We start from the raw sequence: 24534 nt of genomic DNA, 5'->3' as shown, positions 1-24534 counted from the left end.
ATCGTACTTTATTATACATCCTAATTCGTACCGGTACAAATTAGGAATACGAAATAAAATTGTTTTCATTTTGGTTTTAACCAATCAATTTCTGTTTATACATATTTGTTAAGTTTTTAATTTTATCATTTTATGAGAGGAAAAAATAAAAATAATTTTTTTTAGCACACAATGGCAAAACGACAATATAATAAATGGTCTATGCAAAATATGAATGCAGCAATAGAAGATTTTAATAATGGGAAATTACGATTCAATGAAGTATGCAGGACATATGGTATTCCAAAACCGACCTTTCGACGTCATTTAAAAGGTCTAAATTCTCAGAAAAAAATAGGAAAACCAAGCGATTTGACGGAGCAAATGGAGACCGAATTGGTTCATCACATTTTGGATTTGGAGTCTAGATTCTTTGGGTTAACTATCACAGATTTAAGACATCTAGCATTTCAGTTGGCAGAAAAATACAAACTTCCGCACCGATTTAATAAGGTGCAAGAGTTAGCCGGTTGGAAATGGTATTACAAATTTATGAAAAACCACCCAGAAATTGCCTTAAGAATGCCTGAACCAACATCAATGGCACGATGTAAAGGATTTAACAAAAACATTGTATCAGAATTTTTCGACAAATACGAAAAGATTCTAGAAGATTTCCAATTTGGACCTAACGAAATTTTTAACATGGATGAGACAGGTCTTAATACCGTTCATAAGCCTGCTAAAATATTAGCGTTAAAAGGAAAACATCAAGTCGGAGCAGTCACTAGCGGAGAACGTGGAATTAACACTACATGCGTTTGTTGCATGAATGCTAGTGGAGACTTTATTCCTCCAATGTTCATCTTCAAACGCAAAAGAATGACGGATATCCTTAAACGTGGTGGCCCGCCTAAAACGCTGTACACTTGTTCTGAGAGTGGGTGGATTGTCGCTTCAATCTTTGTCGAATGGTTACAACATTTCATAAATGATTTAAAATTGGAAAAACAATTGAATCATAAAATTCTATTAATATTGGATGGACATACCACACATACTAAGAATCTAGAAGCCATAAACCTTGCTAGAGAATACGGTATCGTAATGTTTTCTTTGCCGGCGCACACAACACACAAACTACAGCCTTTGGATAGATCATTCTTTAAGTCATTAAAAACTAATTTTAACAAAGAATGTGCAGTTTGGATAAGAAATCACCCTGGTGAAACATATCGGAAATTTTGGGAGTGGCATATCCTAGATCGGTTTGTATGGACATCGCTATGAAAGGTTTTGAAACTTGTGGATTGTGGCCTTGCAACAGGCATCGAATACCAGATGAAAAATATGTCGTGCTCGATGAAAATGAAATGACCCAAACTGATATGCAACTTTCGGATCCTGGTCCTTCCACAGCGAATGTTTCTACAAATGCACACGATCAAACTGACGCATCCATCCGCACGGTTATTGAGAATTTGTCACCAATATATCGACTTCCACCGCAAACATCTAAGAAAACAAGCAAGGCCGTAGTCCTTACTGAGAGTCCATATAAAAATATGTTAGAAAATAAATTAGATGGACCAACAAAACCAAAGAAACGCTCTTTAATAGAAAAGAATTCTAATACTTGGTATTGCATTTTATGCCGCAAAGATGAAGAAAAATCAATGATTCAATGCATCAAATGCAACATATGGGTGCACGACAACTGTGCAGGTGTAGGAAAAGTCACATATTCTTACACTTGCCAACATTGCATCAGAAGTACGATTTAGGAATAGTGCGGTACGAGTTAAGACATATGGTCTTAAATCGTACTTTTTTCATTATTTTTTAAATATTTTATTTTGAGTAGTAAAACAGGGTTTCTTTAAGTATTAACACATGTCTAATGTTTATTCTATTAAAGTTTTAACAACCAAAATTTCATAGTGTTTGATGCATTTTTGAGAAATCTACAACAAGTTGTTCAAAACTGGTACGATTTGGGCAAGTTTACCCTACATCCACAAAAACTGACAGTTTGGTGCGCTTTATGGGCTGGTGGAATCATTGGTATAGAGCTATGATTACTAACTCATTCATCCCTGAATTGAATAACCATGATGTCGAAGAGATGTGGTTTCAACAAGACAGCGCAACATGTCACACACCTCGTGCCACAATCGATTTATTGAAAGACACGTTTGGTGACCGCCTAATTTCACGTTTTGGACCTGTGAATTGGCCTCCAAGATCTTGTGATTTAACACCGCTACTTTCTGTGGTGCTATGTAAAGTCATTGGTCTATGCGGATAAGCCACAAACGCTTGACCATTTGCAAGACAACATTCGCCGTGTTATTGCCGATATACGGTAACAAATGTTGGAAAAATTAATCGAAAATTGGATGTCTCGATTGGACTACATCCGCGCCAGCCGTGGCAATCGTATGCCAGAAACCATATTTAAAATGTAATGCCACAAGATTACCTTTCGGATAAATAAAATTCATGTCAATCGAATAATCCATCGTTGTTTTATTGCAACTTAAAGTTCTATACATCCAAAAAAAACACCCCTTACTTATAATAGAAAAAAACATAACGCAGCAATTTCTAAGTTTCTTTTTTAAATTAGCATGGGTTATATAATACCAAATAGCGGCGGTTGTAAAATGTAAATGTGTAATGTAATATAAAATTAATCAGTAGATATTTAAATTTTCTATAAAAAAATCTTTAAGCGTACCTGTGTTGTATGCTATGAGGGCCATCCATGGAAATTCTTCCAATCCTGTTTGCTTTAAACGACATTCATTCTTCCATGTTATCCAAAATCCATTGGATATAACTCCCAACCCTGGTATAAATACCCGGTTGCCCATCGGCACCGCATTGTCTCGGGCCAAATGATACAATTCCGTACTGTATGTATCTAGGCGAGCCGTCAACAAGTCCGACATACTTCATCGGTCCACCGCTGTCTCCTCCACATGAGTCTCTACCATTGTATCCACCGGCACATATTTGCTGATCCGTAATTGGAGCAAACTGTTGGTACACTTTATGGCAAACAGACAGTGACAACACGGGTACTGATACTTTGAGAAGTATTGGGCTTTTGTAACCTAAAATCATTTCCGCTCATCACAATGTCGCTACATATAATAAATATGGAATACAATAAAAAATGATAGAATTAAAATTAGTTTAAACTGTATGTTTCAAACTGCAGAAATTTTATGTAACGGAAAGCCTTCTTAAATAAAAAGTCACCCGAACATTTCCATGAAAATGCGAAATAATTTTCGTTAACTTAAATAAAAATACTACTTTTTCGCAAAAAATTTAGGTCTTGAGTTTTGATTTTTTCAATTACCCTTGTTGTCGCTATGGAAAGAGTTGATCAACAGCTGTTACACTGATTTAGCAACTATTAGGAATATTTGTAATTTTGAAATTTAAAGAAAATTTTGCTAGAACATGTAACTGTACCTTTTTCCGTAGCACCCCATCCGGAGACGATAGCCGATTTTCCCGTTAGGTCGTCATTAATTTCGCTCACCGGAAGACATATCGGTTTAATATTGGCTGAAATCATTTGCACATTACTAGACGTAATACTAAACTAGTTAAAAATTTTGACGATAAAAATCTGCAACGCTGATAAAATCTGTATATTTGTGAAAATTGGTTTTCATTTTATTATTGGCCTATTATAAATTCATTACAAGAAAAGGGTCGGAGCTATATACTAATTATTCAATACTACTTACAATAACTAAAATTTGCATTATAGTCTAGCCTTATCAACGCTATATCATTTGTGTATGTCCGTTTGTTATAGTTCGGATGAATCATCATCTTTTCCGCTCGGAAATCTTGCACTTTTGGAGCGCAGTATCCTTCTTCGCAGTCCTCCGTGTTTCGTAAATCGTATTCTCCTAGCCTAACTCCAATTCTAAAACAATTAAAATAAACACTCGACTAATTATAAATACCACGTAGTTATTACACCATTTCCAATTATTTATTTAGCTCGGATATTAAAACCTATCTACTTTGAAACTTTTTTTTGCATTTGCAATTAGGAAATAATGAATCCATTACATCATATATTTAAGTACCGATATTAACTTTAAGCAACATGAGAAATGATTAACTTTCCAGTCAAAAGATATAAATAAGTACAGTGTTTAAAATGTTGAAAAAACAATAAGGAGTGTTTCAAAATTGTAGTCAAGATTTCAGGGAAACATTTTCAACATGGAAGAAAGACTCAACAAACGCTTCGTTGCCGATCCATAGAGTATTATGGTTCGCCTTAGTAACGATTACATTTTCCATTGTTTCGTCAAAAGTTTTAATTAGTAAGTGAAGACCATGAGTGAGTAAGTATTGCAGATGCAAATAAATTACAACGGAATAAAAAGTTTGTAAACAAAATTGAAAATTGGCTTTCTGTATTAGAATTGAAATGCGAAGAAAAAGGAAAATGTGCATTCAAAAACGCTTTAATTTTGAACCAAATACCTCAAAAACCTATAACAAATTAGTGGGAAAACAGGTCTTATTTCAACATGGAAGCATGGATCCCCAAAATCTTGTTGATGAATTTGTTAACAATAAGAAACTAAATTCTTATAATAGTCGATTATAAAAAAAAACATCGCCAGTCGAAAAATATTCGAAACTCCTGATCGGGGTGATCATGATCTCTCTCCGACCGAAATTTTGGTAATCAAATATATTCACGTTCAGCTTTAAGTGAAAACTTTAATTCTTTTAACTTGTTTAAGTCTTAAATTTATTCAAATTTTATAAAAATAGCACGTCTGAGTTTGAAGTTACTTATTCATATAGTCGATTTCAATTATAGCTATTACTACTTTAGTGCCTAGTGTTAATAGAGACGCCAGCACCTAAATAATTACAAGTCAGCTACTTACATAGACATAGTATTTATAATACAATGTGCTGCGGTGAGTATATATCTGGCATTTATTAGGGTACCTCCACAACGAAAATCTATTCCATCTCCTAGAAATAAAATCAATTACTATATTGCGCGATTTTATATTTTCATCCAACTTAGCTTTCGTCTTAAAAAGTGATTTGCCTAATTTATTTTTAGATCATACTTTCAAAATTAATGGTCATCGTATTGACAAAGTGACAAAAATTCGATATAATTCTCTTGGTTATATTATTTAATGATTCAAACACAGATATGTTTCTAAACATATGTAATGGGTGTTTTTTTCCAATGTATAGAACTTTAAGTTGGCATAACTGTTTAAGATGGCGACCGATTTAACAGCTGTCAAGTGATTTATTCTCGCACAAACAAAATTGCCGCATTTGGAGCGAAGCTAATCCTCAAGTGTATGTCAAAGCACCGTTAGGGTAAACTTGCCTAAATCGTACTTGCGCGTAAATCGTACCACCTAAATTACTCAGAATTTATAAAACATACAGCGGCATCTGTCGGTGATTACTTGAGTTAGTGCTAAGCTAACCAGCTGTGGTGCTCCGAAGCAGTGATTCCTGTGCGAGATGTAATTTTACTGATAAAAGTAAGTTTTTTTCAGTTTTCTTGTAAAATTTTAGCGTTTTTTGTAAGCGTTTTTTAAGAATTCTATAAACATAATATTGTGAATCATACGGTTTTCAAAAATTGCATTTCTTTACAATTCATTTGGTGGTAGAATTAGCGCGCAGGGTTTTCTCATAACCTAAAAGCGTTAAGTGTATTTTGAAGAGGACTTTGAGCGTAAATCGTACTTTATTATACATCCTAATTCGTACCGGTACAAATTAGGAATACGAAATGAAATTGTTTTCATTTTGGTTTTAACCAATCAATTTCTGTTTATACATATTTGTTAAGTTTTTAATTTTATCATTTTATGAGAGGAAAAAATAAAAATAATTTTTTTTAGCACACAATGGGAAAACGACAATATAATAAATGGTGTATGGAAAATATGAATGCAGCAATACAAGATTTTAATAATGGGAAATTACGATTCAATGAAGTATGCAGGACATATGGTATTCCAAAACCGACCTTTCGACGTCATTTAAAAGGTCTAATTTCTCAGAAAAAAATAGGAAAACCAAGCGATTTGACGGAGCAAATGGAGACCGAATTGGTTCATCACATTTTGGATTTGGAGTCTAGATTCTTTGGGTTAACTATCACAGATTTAAGACATCTAGCATTTCAGTTGGCAGAAAAATACAAACTTCCGCACCGATTTAATAAGGTGCAAGAGTTAGACGGTTGGAAATGGTATTACAAATTTATGAAAAACCACCCAGAAATTGCCTTAAGAATGCCTGAACCAACATCAATGGCACGATGTAAAGGATTTAACAAAAACATTGTATCAGAATTTTTCGACAAATACGAAAAGATTCTAGAAGATTTCCAATTTGGACCTAACGAAATTTTTAACATGGATGAGACAGGTCTTAATACCGTTCATAAGCCTGCTAAAATATTAGCGTTAAAAGGAAAACATCAAGTCGGAGCAGTCACTAGCGGAGAACGTGGAATTAACACTACATGCGTTTGTTGCATGAATGCTAGTGGAGACTTTATTCCTCCAATGTTCATCTTCAAACGCAAAAGAATGACGGATATCCTTAAACGTGGTGGCCCGCCTAAAACGCTGTACACTTGTTCTGAGAGTGGGTGGATTGTCGCTTCAATCTTTGTAGAATGGTTACAACATTTCATAAATCATTTAAAATTGGAAAAACAATTGAATCATAAAATTCTATTAATATTGGATGGACATACCACACATACTAAGAATCTAGAAGCCATAAACCTTGCTAGAGAATACGGTATCGTAATGTTTTCTTTGCCGGCGCACACAACACACAAACTACAGCCTTTGGATAGATCATTCTTTAAGTCATTAAAAACTAATTTTAACAAAGAATGTGCAGTTTGGATAAGAAATCACCCTGGTGAAACATATCTGAAATTTTGGGAGTGGCATATCCTAGATCGGTTTGTATGGACATCGCTATGAAAGGTTTTGAAACTTGTGGATTGTGGCCTTGCAACAGGCATCGAATACCAGATGAAAAATATGTCGTGCTCGATGAAAATGAAATCCTGGTCCTTCCACAGCGAATGTTTCTTCAAATGCACACGATCAAACTGACGCATCCATCCGCACGGTTATTGAGAATTTGTCACCAATATATCGACTTCCACCGCAAACATCTAAGAAAACAAGCAAGGCCGTAGTCCGTACTGAGAGTCCATATAAAAATATGTTAGAAAATAAATTAGATGGACCAACAAAACCAAAGAAACGCTCTTTAATAGAAAAGAATTCTAATACTTGGTATTGCATTTTATGCCGCAAAGATGAAGAAAAATCAATGATTCAATGCATCAAATGCAACATATGGGTGCACGACAACTGTGCAGGTGTAGGAAAAGCCACATATTCTTACACTTGCCAACATTGCATCAGAAGTACGATTTAAGAATAGTGCGGTACGAGTTAAGACATATGGTCTTAAATCGTACTTTTTTCATTATTTTTTAAATATTTTATTTTGAGTAGTAAAACAGGGTTTCTTTAAGTATTAACACATGTCTAATGTTTATTCTATTAAAGTTTTAACAACCAAAATTTCATAGTGTTTGATGCATTTTTGAGAAATCTACAACAAGTTGTTCAAAACTGGTACGATTTGGGCAAGTTTACCCTACATCCACAAAAACTGACAGTTTGGTGCGCTTTATGGGCTGGTGGAATCATTGGTATAGAGCTATGATTACTAACTCATTCATCCCTGAATTGAATAACCATGATGTCGAAGAGATGTGGTTTCAACAAGACGGCGCAACATGTCACACACCTCGTGCCACAATCGATTTATTGAAAGACACGTTTGTTGACCGCCTAATTTCACGTTTTGGACCTGTGAATTGGCCTCCAAGATCTTGTGATTTAACACCGCTACTTTCTGTGGTGCTATGTAAAGTCATTGGTCTATGCGGATAAGCCACAAACGCTTGACCATTTGCAAGACAACATTCGCCGTGTTATTGCCGATATACGGTAACAAATGTTGGAAAAATTAATCGAAAATTGGATGTCTCGATTGGACTACATCCGCGCCAGCCGTGGCAATCGTATGCCAGAAACCATATTTAAAATGTAATGCCACAAGATTACCTTTCGGATAAATAAAATTCATGTCAATCGAATAATCCATCGTTGTTTTATTGCAACTTAGAGTTCTATACATCCAAAAAAAACACCCCTTACTTATAATAGAAAAAAACATAACGCAGCAATTTCTAAGGTTTTTTTTTAAATTAGCATGGGTTATATAATACCAAATAGCGGCGGTTGTAAAATGTAAATGTGTAATGTAATATAAAATTAATCAGTAGATATTTAAATTTTCTATAAAAAAATCTTTAAGCGTACCTGTGTTGTATGCTATGAGGGCCATCCATGGAAATTCTTCCAATCCTGTTTGCTTTAAACGACATTCATTCTTCCATGTTATCCAAAATCCATTGGATATAACTCCCAACCCTGGTGTAAATACCCGGTTGCCCATCGGCACCGCATTGTCTCGGGCCAAATGATACAATTCCGTACTGTATGTATCTAGGCGAGCCGTCAACAAGTCCGACATACTTCATCGGTCCACCGCTGTCTCCTCCACATGAGTCTCTACCATTGTATCCACCGGCACATATTTGCTGATCCGTAATTGGAGCAAACTGTTGGTACACTTTATGACAAACAGACAGTGTCAACACGGGTACTGATACTTTGAGAAGTATGGGGCTTTTGTAACCTAAAATCATTTCCGCTCATCACAATGTCGCTACATATAATAAATATGGAATACAATAAAAAATGATAGAATTAAAATTAGTTTAAACTGTATGTTTCAAACTGCAGAAATTTTATGTAACGGAAAGCCTTCCTAAATAAAAAGTCACCCGAACATTTCCATGAAAATGCGAAATAATTTTCGTTAACTTAAATAAAAATACTACTTTTTCGCAAAAAATTTAGGTCTTGAGTTTTGATTTTTTCAATTACCCTTGTTGTCGCTATGGAAAGAGTTGATCAACAGCTGTTACACTGATTTAGCAACTATTAGGAATATTTGCAATTTTGAAATTTAAAGAAAATTTTGCTAGAACATGTAACTGTACCTTTTTCCGTAGCACCCCATCCGGAGACGATAGCCGATTTTCCCGTTAGGTCGTCATTAATTTCGCTCACCGGAAGACATATCGGTTTAATATTGGCTGAAATCATTTGCACATTACTAGACGTAATACTAAACTAGTTAAAAATTTTGACGATAAAAATCTGCAACGCTGATAAAATCTGTATATTTGTGAAAATTGGTTTTCATTTTATTATTGGCCTATTATAAATTCATTACAAGAAAAGGGTCGGAGCTATATACTAATTATTCAATTCTACTTACAATAACTAAAATTTGCATTATAGTCTAGCCTTATCAACGCTATATCATTTGTGTATGTCCGTTTGTTATAGTTCGGATGAATCATCATCTTTTCCGCTCGGAAATCTTGCACTTTTGGAGCGCAGTATCCTTCTTCGCAGTCCTCCGTGTTTCGTAAATCGTATTCTCCTAGCCTAACTCCAATTCTAAAACAATTAAAATAAACACTCGACTAATTATAAATACCACGTAGTTATTACACCATTTCCAATTATTTATTTAGCTCGGATATTAAAACCTATCTACTTTGAAACTTTTTTTGCATTTGCAATTAGGAAATAATGAATCCATTACATCATATATTTAAGTACCGATATTAACTTTAAGCAACATGAGAAATGATTAACTTTCCAGTCAAAAGATATAAATAAGTACAGTGTTTAAAATGTTGAAAAAACAATAAGGAGTGTTTCAAAATTGTAGTCAAGATTTCAGGGAAACATTTTCAACATGGAAGAAAGACTCAACAAACGCTTCGTTGCCGATCCATAGAGTATTATGGTTCGCCTTAGTAACGATTACATTTTCCATTGTTTCGTCAAAAGTTTTAATTAGTAAGTGAAGACCATGAGTGAGTAAGTATTGCAGATGCAAATAAATTACAACGGAATAAAAAGTTTGTAAACAAAATTGAAAATTGGCTTTCTGTATTAGAATTGAAATGCGAAGAAAAAGGAAAATGTGCATTCAAAAACGCTTTAATTTTGAACCAAATACCTCAAAAACCTATAACAAATTAGTGGGAAAACAGGTCTTATTTCAACATGGAAGCATGGGTCCCCAAAATCTTGTTGATGAATTTGTTAACAATAAGAAACTAAATTCTTATAATAGTCGATTATAAAAAAAAACATCGCCAGTCGAAAAATATTCGAAACTCCTGATCGGGGTGACTATGATCTCTCTCCGACCGAGATTTTGGTAATTAAATATATTCACGTTCAGCTTTAAGTGAAAACTTTAATTCTTTTAACTTGTTTAAGTCTTAAATTTATTCAAATTTTATAAAAATAGCACGTCTGAATTTGAAGTTACTTATTCATATAGTCGATTTCAATTATAGCTATTACTACTTTAGTGCCTAGTGTTAATAGAGACGCCAGCACCTAAATAATTACAAGTCAGCTACTTACATAGACATAGTATTTATAATACAATGTGCTGCGGTGAGTATATATCTGGCATTTATTAGGGTACCTCCACAACGAAAATCTATTCCATCTCCTAGAAATAAAATCAATTACTATATTGCGCGATTTTATATTTTCATCCAACTTAGCTTTCGTCTTAAAAAGTGATTTGCCTAATTTATTTTTAGATCATACTTTCAAAATTAATGGTCATCGTAGTGACAAAGTGACAAAAATTCGATACAATTCTCTTGGTTATATTATTTAATGATTCAAACACAGATATGTTTCTAAACATATGTAATGGGTGTTTTTTACCAATGTATAGAACTTTAAGTTGGCATAACTGTTCAAGATGGCGACCGATTTAACAGCTGTCAAGTGATTTATTCTCGCACAAACAAAACTGCCGCATTTGGAGCGAAGCTAATCCTCAAGTGTATGTCAAAGCACAGTTAGGGTAAACTTGCCTAAATCGCACTTGCGCGTAAATCGTACCACCTAAATTACTCAGAATTTATAAAACATACAGCGGCATCTGTCGGTGATTACTTGAGTTAGTGCTAAGCTAACCAGCTGTGGTGCTCCGAAGCAGTGATTCCTGTGCGAGATGTAATTTTACTGATAAAAGTAAGTTTTTTTCAGTTTTCTTGTAAAATTTTAGCGTTTTTTGTAAGCGTTTTTTAAGAATTCTATAAACATAATATTGTGAATCATACGGTTTTCAAAAATTGCATTTCTTTACAATTCATTTGGTGGTAGAATTAGCGCGCAGCGTTTTCTCATAACCTAAAAGCGTTAAGTGTATTTTGAAGAGGACTTTGAGCGTAAATCGTACTTTATTATACATCCTAATTCGTACCGGTACAAATTAGTAATACGAAATGAAATTGTTTTCATTTTGGTTTTAACCAATCAATTTCTGTTTATACATATTTGTTAAGTTTTTAATTTTATCATTTTATGAGAGGAAAAAATAAAAATAATTTTTTTTAGCACACAATGGGAAAACGACAATATAATAAATGGTGTATGGAAAATATTAATGCAGCAATACAAGATTTTAATAATGGGAAATTACGATTCAATGAAGTATGCAGGACATATGGTATTCCAAAACCGACCTTTCGACGTCATTTAAAAGGTCTAATTTCTCAGAAAAAAATAGGAAAACCAAGCGATTTGACGGAGCAAATGGAGACCGAATTGGTTCATCACATTTTGGATTTGGAGTCTAGATTCTTTGGGTTAACTATCACAGATTTAAGACATCTAGCATTTCAGTTGGCAGAAAAATACAAACTTCCGCACCGATTTAATAAGGTGCAAGAGTTAGACGGTTGGAAATGGTATTACAAATTTATGAAAAACCACCCAGAAATTGCCTTAAGAATGCCTGAACCAACATCAATGGCACGATGTAAAGGATTTAACAAAAACATTGTATCAGAATTTTTCGACAAATACGAAAAGATTCTAGAAGATTTCCAATTTGGACCTAACGAAATTTTTAACATGGATGAGACAGGTCTTAATACCGTTCATAAGCCTGCTAAAATATTAGCGTTAAAAGGAAAACATCAAGTCGGAGCAGTCACTAGCGGAGAACGTGGAATTAACACTACATGCGTTTGTTGCATGAATGCTAGTGGAGACTTTATTCCTCCAATGTTCATCTTCAAACGCAAAAGAATGACGGATATCCTTAAACGTGGTGGCCCGCCTAAAACGCTGTACACTTGTTCTGAGAGTGGGTGGATTGTCGCTTCAATCTTTGTCGAATGGTTACAACATTTCATAAATCATTTAAAATTGGAAAAACAATTGAATCATAAAATTCTATTAATATTGGATGGACATACCACACATACTAAGAATCTAGAAGCCATAAACCTTGCTAGAGAATACGGTATCCTAATGTTTTCTTTGCCGGCGCACACAACACACAAACTACAGCCTTTGGATAGATCATTCTTTAAGTCATTAAAAACTAATTTTAACAAAGAATGTGCAGTTTGGATAAGAAATCACCCTGGTGAAACATATCTGAAATTTTGGGAGTGGCATATCCTAGATCGGTTTGTATGGACATCGCTATGAAAGGTTTTGAAACTTGTGGATTGTGGCCTTGCAACAGGCATCGAATACCAGATGAAAAATATGTCGTGCTCGATGAAAATGAAATGACCCAAACTGATATGCAACTTTCGGATCCTGGTCCTTCCACAGCGAATGTTTCTTCAAATGCACACGATCAAACTGACGCATCCATCCGCACGGTTATTGAGAATTTGTCACCAATATATCGACTTCCACCGCAAACATCTAAGAAAACAAGCAAGGCCGTAGTCCGTACTGAGAGTCCATATAAAAATATGTTAGAAAATAAATTAGATGGACCAACAAAACCAAAGAAACGCTCTTTAATAGAAAAGAATTCTAATACTTGGTATTGCATTTTATGCCGCAAAGATGAAGAAAAATCAATGATTCAATGCATCAAATGCAACATATGGGTGCACGACAACTGGGCAGGTGTAGGAAAAGCCACATATTCTTACACTTGCCAACATTGCATCAGAAGTACGATTTAGGAATAGTGCGGTACGAGTTAAGACATATGGTCTTAAATCGTACTTTTTTCATTATTTTTTAAATATTTTATTTTGAGTAGTAAAACAGGGTTTCTTTAAGTATTAACACATGTCTAATGTTTATTCTATTAAAGTTTTAACAACCAAAATTTCATAGTGTTTGATGCATTTTTGAGAAATCTACAACAAGTTGTTCAAAACTGGTACGATTTGGGCAAGTTTACCCTACATCCACAAAAACTGACAGTTTGGTGCGCTTTATGGGCTGGTGGAATCATTGGTATAGAGCTATGATTACTAACTCATTCATCCCTGAATTGAATAACCATGATGTCGAAGAGATGTGGTTTCAACAAGACGGCGCAACATGTCACACACCTCGTGCCACAATCGATTTATTGAAAGACACGTTTGTTGACCGCCTAATTTCACGTTTTGGACCTGTGAATTGGCCTCCAAGATCTTGTGATTTAACACCGCTACTTTCTGTGGTGCTATGTAAAGTCATTGGTCTATGCGGATAAGCCACAAACGCTTGACCATTTGCAAGACAACATTCGCCGTGTTATTGCCGATATACGGTAACAAATGTTGGAAAAATTAATCGAAAATTGGATGTCTCGATTGGACTACATCCGCGCCAGCCGTGGCAATCGTATGCCAGAAACCATATTTAAAATGTAATGCCACAAGATTACCTTTCGGATAAATAAAATTCATGTCAATCGAATAATCCATCGTTGTTTTATTGCAACTTAAAGTTCTATACATCCAAAAAAAACACCCCTTACTTATAATAGAAAAAAACATAACGCAGCAATTTCTAAGGTTTTTTTTTTTTAAATTAGCATGGGTTATATAATACCAAATAGCGGCGGTTGTAAAATGTAAATGTGTAATGTAATATAAAATTAATCAGTAGATATTTAAATTTTCTATAAAAAAATCATTAAGCGTACCTGTGTTGTATGCTATGAGGGCCATCCATGGAAATTCTTCCAATCCTGTTTGCTTTCCAGAGGTAATCCTGGAATTCGTTGCGATGGAACCGCATACATTTAATGGTAAGAGGTGAAAATTCTTGTGACTTCTAAATCTAGCGAATGCTAGAGGAATTTTCTCCGCCAGCTGAGAAGACGATTCAGTGGTTGGCGGCGCAGGAGCAGTGTTTCTAAAATTAATAAAATACAAATGGGAAAAGCGAAACAACAAATAAATTGTAACTATGAAAAGCAGCATGATACATACGTGACACAACAAACTTTTGGTTTAATCTTATTATTCTTATATTCAAATCCACACTGGTGGTCTCGCAAAATTTTCGCGACGCTCCTAGGCCGCGGGATCGGAGTTCTGTCTAGCAATTCGGAAAAAAATGGACATTCCCGAATTCCGACGCATTTATCGCCCATAGGCATCTGGCACGATATTTCATCCCTGAAGGCTATAGAAAATGAGACAATGAACAATCGAATGACCACTGATATCAACGCTGAAGTTAATGTTGTACGTTTTTTAAAAATATTGAAATCCGTTTAGTTAGTTGTGGCGATATACTTATGTTTTGTGGATCCGCCCAGATAACTCGATTTATTTGAAAATTGCCAATAGTGTCGTCATATTGATTATAAATGTCAGGTTGCGATAAACTGTTAAAAAGGCAATTTGACATTTAATAAAAACATGCAAGACTGCATTTAAAATGGTGAGCTTGACCGGAAGTGGAAAATAATATTCTCGACACCCGATATATTCGAAAAGGAAACCAAACATTTAAATAAGCTAAACCGAACGAGACAATGAAATTGATATAAATTAAACAGTACTGCAACTATTCACTTACTTATTGTGTATCCGACGGAAATTTCGAAGATCACAGAAAAACACAACAATTTGAACATTTCAACGAACAACCTGTTGGGCCGATGATATTTCATAAACTGATTTACCAATTCGATTACTAATGGAACCATCCGTCGAGAAAGCTAATTTAAGGTAATTACAGCCTCATTTGAATTTATTTCGGCGCACTCTATTACTGAGAATTAGAGATTTAGGTTTTACAGCCCTGACCGTTGAGTTAGCAAATATATTCAAATGGAAGTTGGTCGTTATAACGTTTCTTTACTTAAATGGTGTTACAATTTCCCGTTTTATTTGCCGATTAGCAAGCAGTTACCTACGTAATGTTATTTAAAAAAATGTTTAGCACTGCGTAATAGTTTTCAAATGGATTTTAATAAAACTAAACTCAATAGAAAAAATTACAATATAAAATTGTATTTTATGCTACAAGTTTTAAATATATATTTTTCCCAACGAGCGCAACGAGTTTATAAACGTGTTACATAGTATACTTCTGCTATCGTACATAACATACACAGATCCATCAGAACTTCAATGTCAAAATACCAGCTGCATTTTAAATATCTAGCGACCATATTCGTGACTAAAATACTAAAAACGTTCGAATAAGCTCGCGATAGCGTCAATGAAGCCGATGTGCATAATTAGTTTTTTTTTTTGGAGTTGTGAAAAATGGAGCCAACAGGTGTATTTGTAAAGATTAAGAGACAATTTTGTATTGTTGGTGTACTTAAATATATATTTAACTTATAATTATTTAGTGTTATTAAGTAAATTGGGTACAGTGGAAACTGTGAACAGTGAAACTTTAAACCAAATTCCAAGATTTCATTGCAGTAAAAGTTATATCGAGGTATTTATAAATCCAAATCAATCCGTTCGGGAAGCGTTGATAACCTGAAAGAGCCTTTTTTTACTTCCCACATTCAATTTAATAAATATAGCGCCAGATTTGTGAAAATCTTGTTAGATAACAAACACGTAATCCAAAATTAGTCACATTTCAACACAACCACACAAAATCACCCGTTGACTAAAGGCATTGTTCGCTGCGATTGATGTTTAACTCATCGCATGGTTCAGCGGGTATTACTGAATAATCACGAACCAATCATCAAAATCTAACAACAAACCAAATTTAACAACAAGTGTTGAGGCATTATGAAGTTATTGACACTTTTTTCCGAAAATGTTCGGATACTCCGCACCAAATTCTATTAAGAGGACGGTAATAATAAAAATAATATTTTTCCTATCCAAATCTTTACATTACTTTTCGAGCTAGGGTACTTTGCCTTACTTAATTGGCCACGGGTACCTATATGCTGTTTACCTGTAAGGAAAGCAATTAAATCCTCAATTATTTACTGTGCATTCAATGCTATGCGATCCTTGGCATTTCCCTGCATTGAAAGTATTTTAAATTCCAAGGGTATTGGGGTATGTCTTATCACACTCAGCGTTATATTCGATGCGATTTATTATTATTATTCCGCACTAAGTAATCCCTACACGTAGTTCCCTTCCCCCCACATATGCTTCATTTATTTGGTTATATTTATGTCTTTAAGTTTTAGGTAGGTGGTGTCTTGTCAAATCTTGTTTCACGTGATATCTAGTGATACGTAAAACTGAAACTTAGCAAACTTCAAGAGAATAAAAATTAATTATTAATTAATTAAAGTAAAGCAATATATTGTGGTCTTTATCAAAATTTCGTTCAATTGTCCTGATCTTCCGTGTGAGACTATTTCGGTCTTCAAATTGTTTAATTACATTTTTAATTTAAAAAAAATCTCTTTTAACCCTTACAACATTATCTCCGGTTGAATAATATAATTTTATTCTTTACCGTCTTCCTTCCTCAGTATAACCCATTTGAAAAATCTTAAGTTATTTAACTAACGCTGTAGATCTTTAGTTTTGATTAGTTGTCAAAAGTAGAACATTATTAAAACAATTACAATCATAGAGAATATGGTTACTATCAAGGCAGACTTGACCATTTTAGGCAATATGGCTATTGTCCAGAAATCGAATGACAGAAATATCTCAAAAACGGCTAAATTATCTACGACTTAAGCTAATAATATATAAGGCATTCGATTAAAAAAAAGATGTTGCTGTCATTTTGACAGGTTGCGATTGTCGTTTGTTTTTTCTGACATTTGCATCAGATAATAGAGCAAAAATCTTACTTAAAACTTTTGTATTTATACATTTTTTCTATCTTTTAAAATTAACCCTGTAGGTAGGCGTCAAAATATAATGAATAACCCAGTACACATATTTTGAAATGTTTATTTGTCACAATCTTGCTAAACAATCGTTGATCTATTTTCCTTACTACTTGATATTTTTGTTGCAAAAAATTCTAAATAGTCCAATTCTGAATTGAGGAACGCTCTGTCCAACTGTTCCATTTTCTAGATTATGGTTGCGACATGGTTGAAAGAACTAGATGTTGATGGATTACCTTTTCATGTAAGTTGAAACTTCCAGGAGCGGTAAACAAATCGTGGGCTGCAAATAAACGGATTTCCTTGAGAAATCCTTACGAAATTAAAAAAAAAGGGCTCACCATTTCTACGCATCAATAATCGTCTAGACTAGACTCGGTAGCAAAACAACATATAGGAATTTAAAGGTCCAAACCACATTCTCGATTCCGCAGGAATTTTAACGCATCTCGCCATAAGGCGTTTCGCAATGTTAATTCAAATTTAGGTTCGATTCACAACTTTTCAAGCTGCTGCACGTGTCCAATGAAATGCATGGCGCAGAGGTATTGTCTATGCTCAGAATATGATTAAAAAGTTTTGAAAACGACATGCAGGTGCACGATAATCAAAATCTCGAATTAAATTAATGCGGCATTTAACAACCAACCAGGCTGTTGACAGAAGAAGTTTGAAGGCGGCATTTTAACGAAGTTATCTTTTTGAAATCATAACACGCATTTACGAAGTTCAATCATTACGAAAATATCTGACAAATCTTGAGAATTTGGGATCCAAAGTGAAAATATTTCTTTTTAACATTTCATTAACGTACTAATATGAAAACGACAATCATTCTTCCATGTTGTAAAAAATCTATTGGATATAACTCCCAACCCTGGTGTAAATACCCGGTTGCCCATCGGCACCGCATTGTCTCGGGCCAAATGATAAAATTCCGTACTGTATGTATCTAGGCGAGCCGTCAACAAGTCCGACATACTTCATCGGTCCACCGCTGTCTCCTCCACATGAGTCTCTACCATTGTATCCACCGGCACATATTTGCTGATCCGTAATTGGAGCAAACTGTTGGTACACTTTATGGCAAACAGACAGTGACAACACGGGTACTGATACTTTGAGAAGTATTGGGCTTTTGTAACCTAAAATCATTTCCGCTCATCACAATGTCGCTACATATAATAAATATGGAATACAATAAAAAATGATAGAATTAAAATTAGTTTAAACTGGATGTTTCAAACTGCAGAAATTTTATGTAACGGAAAGCCTTCCTAAATTAAAAGTCACCCGAACATTTCCATGAAAATGCGAAATAATTTTCGTTAACTTAAATAAAAATACTACTTTTTCGCAAAAAATTTAGGTCTTGAGTTTTGATTTTTTCAATTACCCTTGTTGTCGCTATGGAAAGAGTTGATCAACAGCTGTTACACTGATTTAGCAACTATTAGGAATATTTGTAATTTTGAAATTTAAAGAAAATTTTGCTAGAACATGTAACTGTACCTTTTTCCGTAGCACCCCATCCGGAGACGATAGCCGATTTTCCCGTTAGGTCGTCATTAATTTCGCTCACCGGAAGACATATCGGTTTAATATTGGCTGAAATCATTTGCACATTACTAGACGTAATACTAAACTAGTTAAAAATTTTGACGATAAAAATCTGCAACGCTGATAAAATTTGTATGTTTGTGAAAATTGGTTTTCATTTTATTATTGGCCTATTATAAATTCATTACAAGAAAAGGGTCGGAGCTATATACTAATTATTCAATACTACTTACAATAACTAAAATTTGCATTATAGTCTAACCTTATCAACGCTATATCATTTGTGTATGTCCGTTTGTTATAGTTTGGATGAATCATCATCTTTTCCGCTCGGAAATCTTGCACTTTTGGAGCGCAGTATCCTTCTTCGCAGTCCTCCGTGTTTCGTAAATCGTATTCTCCTAGCCTAACTCCAATTCTAAAACAATTAAAATAAACACTCGACTAATTATAAATACCACGTAGTTATTACACCATTTCCAATTATTTATTTAGCTCGGATATTAAAACCTATCTACTTTGAAACTTTTTTTGCATTTGCAATTAGGAAATAATGAATCCATTACATCATATATTTAAGTACCGATATTAACTTTAAGCAACATGAGAAATGATTAACTTTCCAGTCAAAAGATATAAATAAGTACAGTGTTTAAAATGTTGAAAAAACAATAAGGAGTGTTTCAAAATTGTAGTCAAGATTTCAGGGAAACATTTTCAACATGGAAGAAAGACTCAACAAACGCTTCGTTGCCGATCCATAGAGTATTATGGTTCGCCTTAGTAACGATTACATTTTCCATTGTTTCGTCAAAAGTTTTAATTAGTAAGTGAAGACCATGAGTGAGTAAGTATTGCAGATGCAAATAAATTACAACGGAATAAAAAGTTTGTAAACAAAATTGAAAATTGGCTTTCTGTATTAGAATTGAAATGCGAAAAAAAAGGAAAATGTGCATTCAAAAACGCTTTAATTTTGAACCAAATACCTCAAAAACCTATAACAAATTAGTGGGAAAACAGGTCTTATTTCAACATGGAAGCATGGGTCCCCAAAATCTTGTTGATGAATTTGTTAACAATAAGAAACTAAATTCTTATAATAGTCGATTATAAAAAAAAACATCGCCAGTCGAAAAATATTCGAAACTCCTGATCGGGGTGACCATGATCTCTCTCCGACCGAAATTTTGGTAATTAAATATATTCACGTTCAGCTTTAAGTGAAAACTTTAATTCTTTTAACTTGTTTAAGTCTTAAATTTATTCAAATTTTATAAAAATAGCACGTCTGAATTTGAAGTTACTTATTCATATAGTCGATTTCAATTATAGCTATTACTACTTTAGTGCCTAGTGTTAATAGAGACGCCAGCACCTAAATAATTACAAGTCAGCTACTTACATAGACATAGTATTTATAATACAATGTGCTGCGGTGAGTATATATCTGGCATTTATTAGGGTACCTCCACAACGAAAATCTATTCCATCTCCTAGAAATAAAATCAATTACTATATTGCGCGATTTTATATTTTCATCCAACTTAGCTTTCGTCTTAAAAAGTGATTTGCCTAATTTATTTTTAGATCATACTTTCAAAATTAATGGTCATCGTAGTGACAAAGTGACAAAAATTCGATACAATTCTCTTGGTTATATTATTTAATGATTCAAACACAGATATGTTTCTAAACATATGTAATGGGTGTTTTTTACCAATGTATAGAACTTTAAGTTGGCATAACTGTTCAAGATGGCGACCGATTTAACAGCTGTCAAGTGATTTATTCTCGCACAAACAAAACTGCCGCATTTGAAGCGAAGCTAATCCTCAAGTGTATGTCAAAGCACCTTTAGGGTAAACTTGCCTAAATCGTACTTGCGCGTAAATCGTACCACCTAAATTACTCAGAATTTATAAAACATACAGCGGCATCTGTCGGTGATTACTTGAGTTAGTGCTAAGCTAACCAGCTGTGGTGCTCCGAAGCAGTGATTCCTGTGCGAGATGTAATTTTACTGATAAAAGTAAGTTTTTTTCAGTTTTCTTGTAAAATTTTAGCGTTTTTTGTAAGCGTTTTTTAAGAATTCTATAAACATAATATTGTGAATCATACGGTTTTCAAAAATTGCATTTCTTTACAATTCATTTGGTGGTAGAATTAGCGCGCAGCGTTTTCTCATAACCTAAAAGCGTTAAGTGTATTTTGAAGAGGACTTTGAGCGTAAATCGTACTTTATTATACATCCTAATTCGTACCGGTACAAATTAGGAATACGAAATGAAATTGTTTTCATTTTGGTTTTAACCAATCAATTTCTGTTTATACATATTTGTTAAGTTTTTAATTTTATCATTTTATGAGAGGAAAAAATAAAAATAATTTTTTTTAGCACACAATGGGAAAACGACAATATAATAAATGGTCTATGGAAAATATGAATGCAGCAATACAAGATTTTAATAATGGGAAATTAGGATTCAATGAAGTATGCAGGACATATGGTATTCCAAAACCGACCTTTCGACGTCATTTAAAAGGTCTAATTTCTCAGAAAAAAATAGGAAAACCAAGCGATTTGACGGAGCAAATGGAGACCGAATTGGTTCATCACATTTTGGATTTGGAGTCTAGATTCTTTGGGTTAACTATCACAGATTTAAGACATCTAGCATTTCAGTTGGCAGAAAAATACAAACTTCCGCACCGATTTAATAAGGTGCAAGAGTTAGCCGGTTGGAAATGGTATTACAAATTTATGAAAAACCACCCAGAAATTGCCTTAAGAATGCCTGAACCAACATCAATGGCACGATGTAAAGGATTTAACAAAAACATTGTATCAGAATTTTTCGACAAATACGAAAAGATTCTAGAAGATTTCCAATTTGGACCTAACGAAATTTTTAACATGGATGAGACAGGTCTTAATACCGTTCATAAGCCTGCTAAAATATTAGCGTTAAAAGGAAAACATCAAGTCGGAGCAGTCACTAGCGGAGAACGTGGAATTAACACTACATGCGTTTGTTGCATGAATGCTAGTGGAGACTTTATTCCTCCAATGTTCATCTTCAAACGCAAAAGAATGACGGATATCCTTAAACGTGGTGGCCCGCCTAAAACGCTGTACACTTGTTCTGAGAGTGGGTGGATTGTCGCTTCAATCTTTGTCGAATGGTTACAACATTTCATAAATCATTTAAAATTGGAAAAACAATTGAATCATAAAATTCTATTAATATTGGATGGACATACCACACATACTAAGAATCTAGAAGCCATAAACCTTGCTAGAGAATACGGTATCGTAATGTTTTCTTTGCCGGCGCACACAACACACAAACTACAGCCTTTGGATAGATCATTCTTTAAGTCATTAAAAACTAATTTTAACAAAGAATGTGCAGTTTGGATAAGAAATCACCCTGGTGAAACATATCTGAAATTTTGGGAGTGGCATATCCTAGATCGGTTTGTATGGACATCGCTATGAAAGGTTTTGAAACTTGTGGATTGTGGCCTTGCAACAGGCATCGAATACCAGATGAAAAATATGTCGTGCTCGATGAAAATGAAATCCTGGTCCTTCCACAGCGAATGTTTCTTCAAATGCACACGATCAAACTGACGCATCCATCCGCACGGTTATTGAGAATTTGTCACAAATATATCGACTTCCACCGCAAACATCTAAGAAAACAAGCAAGGCCGTAGTCCGTACTGAGAGTCCATATAAAAATATGTTAGAAAATAAATTAGATGGACCAACAAAACCAAAGAAACGCTCTTTAATAGAAAAGAATTCTAATACTTGGTATTGCATTTTATGCCGCAAAGATGAAGAAAAATCAATGATTCAATGCATCAAATGCAACATATGGGTGCACGACAACTGTGCAGGTGTAGGAAAAGCCACATATTCTTACACTTGCCAACATTGCATCAGAAGTACGATTTAGGAATAGTGCGGTACGAGTTAAGACATATGGTCTTAAATCGTACTTTTTTCATTATTTTTTAAATATTTTATTTTGATTAGTAAAACAGGGTTTCTTTAAGTATTAACACATGTCTAATGTTTATTCTATTAAAGTTTTAACAACCAAAATTTCATAGTGTTTGATGCATTTTTGAGAAATCTACAACAAGTTGTTCAAAACTGTTACGATTTGGGCAAGTTTACCCTACATCCACAACATATGTAATGGTTGTTTTTTTCCGATGTATAGAACTTTAAGTTGGCATAACTGTTCAAGATGGTGACCGATTTGACAGCTGTCAAGTGATTTATTCTCGCACAAACAAAACTGCCGCATTTGGAGCGAAGCTAATCCTCAAGTGTATGTCAAAACACCGTTACATCCACAAAAACTGACTGTTTGGTGCGCTTTATGGGCTGGTGGAATCATTGGTATAGAGCTATGATTACTAACTCATTCATCCCTGAATTGAATAACCATGATGTCGAAGAGATGTGGTTTCAACAAGACGGCGCAACATGTCACACACCTCGTGCCACAATCGATTTATTGAAAGACACGTTTGTTGACCGCCTAATTTCACGTTTTGGACCTGTGAATTGGCCTCCAAGATCTTGTGATTTAACACCGCTAGTAGAGATATGTATAATAGAGGCTTCCCCCACTCCTCTCCCTTTTGTGGGCGTGTCCTCCTTCCCCACGACTCTTTAGCTCCTCCCCCTTTACCCATAATCCCTTGAAACTGGCCCCCATTGGATAAGCAACCAGAAATGCGGTTTAATCAATCTCCCCACCTCTAGTTTGCGATGGCGGCGAAGCCAATCAGAGCCCAGATATTTTCCCACCCGTATGAAAAGCAATGGCGTCAATGAGACTTGATCATATTGTTCGCGTGACCATCTGCACCCTCTAGCGGTTCGAATGTAAACTAGTGTCCCCTCTTGGAATAAGATTTTCTTTAATAAGGTAACCCCACCTAGTGAATATTGACCAAAACATTTATTTTAAAAACATATAATTCTGCGAATGTGTACCCTCGCGGGTACAAACTGTACTTTTATTGCGCACAAAGGACAGGGGAAATAAAGACGAAAAGTATTGGATTTCTTTTCTCGGAACTGGACGCTGGCAGGCACCACCAATAATATCTGCAAAACAAAAACCTGGTTAAAATTTTCATTAATAAAGTAGGATATTAGAAACCATATACATTATTAATTTACTAAGCCATCTACCGTGCGTTAACTTCATACATATTTCCGCATGCTTCTGTTTTAAGGTATCGTGAGATATTTGACTATTTATCTGGGAAAAGTTCATATGTCGAAAATATTATGTGTATGTGGCCGTGGTAGGCTTTCTTTGCTATTATAATTTTATTTTTATTATTTAATATTTACAAAATTAATTTATCTATCTTATTGATAATTTTGATTTTCTTTGCTATTTTATTATTTGTTTTTATTATTTAATATTTTCAAAATTAATTTATCTATCTTATTGATGATTTTAAGATATCGCAGTCAACTTTACTATTTCATCAATTTCTTTTATTTATTGCTGATCTTTGAGGATAGTGTACATACTTTTTTTTTTCGTAACTTATCTGTATCTACCCTTTAATTTCCTATCAAGCCATAAAGCAAACTCG

The 24534-nt window shown here is 34.3% G+C and overlaps 2 protein-coding genes across 2 annotated transcripts; both read right to left on the bottom strand.

Annotated features, from left to right (window-relative positions):
* Window positions 1–2784: 2784 nt before the first annotated feature.
* Window positions 2785–11771, bottom strand: LOC132706975 (serine protease grass-like). The gene is made up of 7 exons (XM_060678573.1): window positions 11759–11771; window positions 10638–10728; window positions 9466–9650; window positions 9185–9280; window positions 8563–8817; window positions 3466–3561; window positions 2785–3098 (listed from the first exon to the last, which is right to left on the bottom strand). Exons 1-7 carry the CDS (start codon window positions 11769–11771, stop codon window positions 2785–2787), a joined length of 1050 nt encoding a protein of 349 aa, XP_060534556.1.
* A 6511-nt stretch (window positions 11772–18282) lies between these two features.
* LOC132706974 (phenoloxidase-activating factor 3-like) lies at window positions 18283–19371 on the bottom strand (the record flags this gene model as incomplete). The annotated part of the gene is made up of 4 exons (XM_060678572.1): window positions 19367–19371; window positions 19128–19312; window positions 18847–18942; window positions 18283–18479 (listed from the first exon to the last, which is right to left on the bottom strand). Coding segments are annotated over exons 1-4 (483 nt in total), but the record flags the coding sequence as incomplete, so codon positions are not given.
* Between the last annotated feature and the right edge of the window lie 5163 nt (window positions 19372–24534).

The sequence above is a fragment of the Cylas formicarius genome, unplaced genomic scaffold, assembly GCF_029955315.1.
Source record: "Cylas formicarius isolate icCylForm1 unplaced genomic scaffold, icCylForm1.1 PGA_scaffold_9__14_contigs__length_23061073, whole genome shotgun sequence".
NCBI classification, from domain to species: domain Eukaryota; kingdom Metazoa; phylum Arthropoda; class Insecta; order Coleoptera; family Brentidae; genus Cylas; species Cylas formicarius.
The sequence above is the reverse complement of the archived record's forward strand: the minus strand, read 5'-3'. Positions and strand labels throughout refer to the sequence as shown.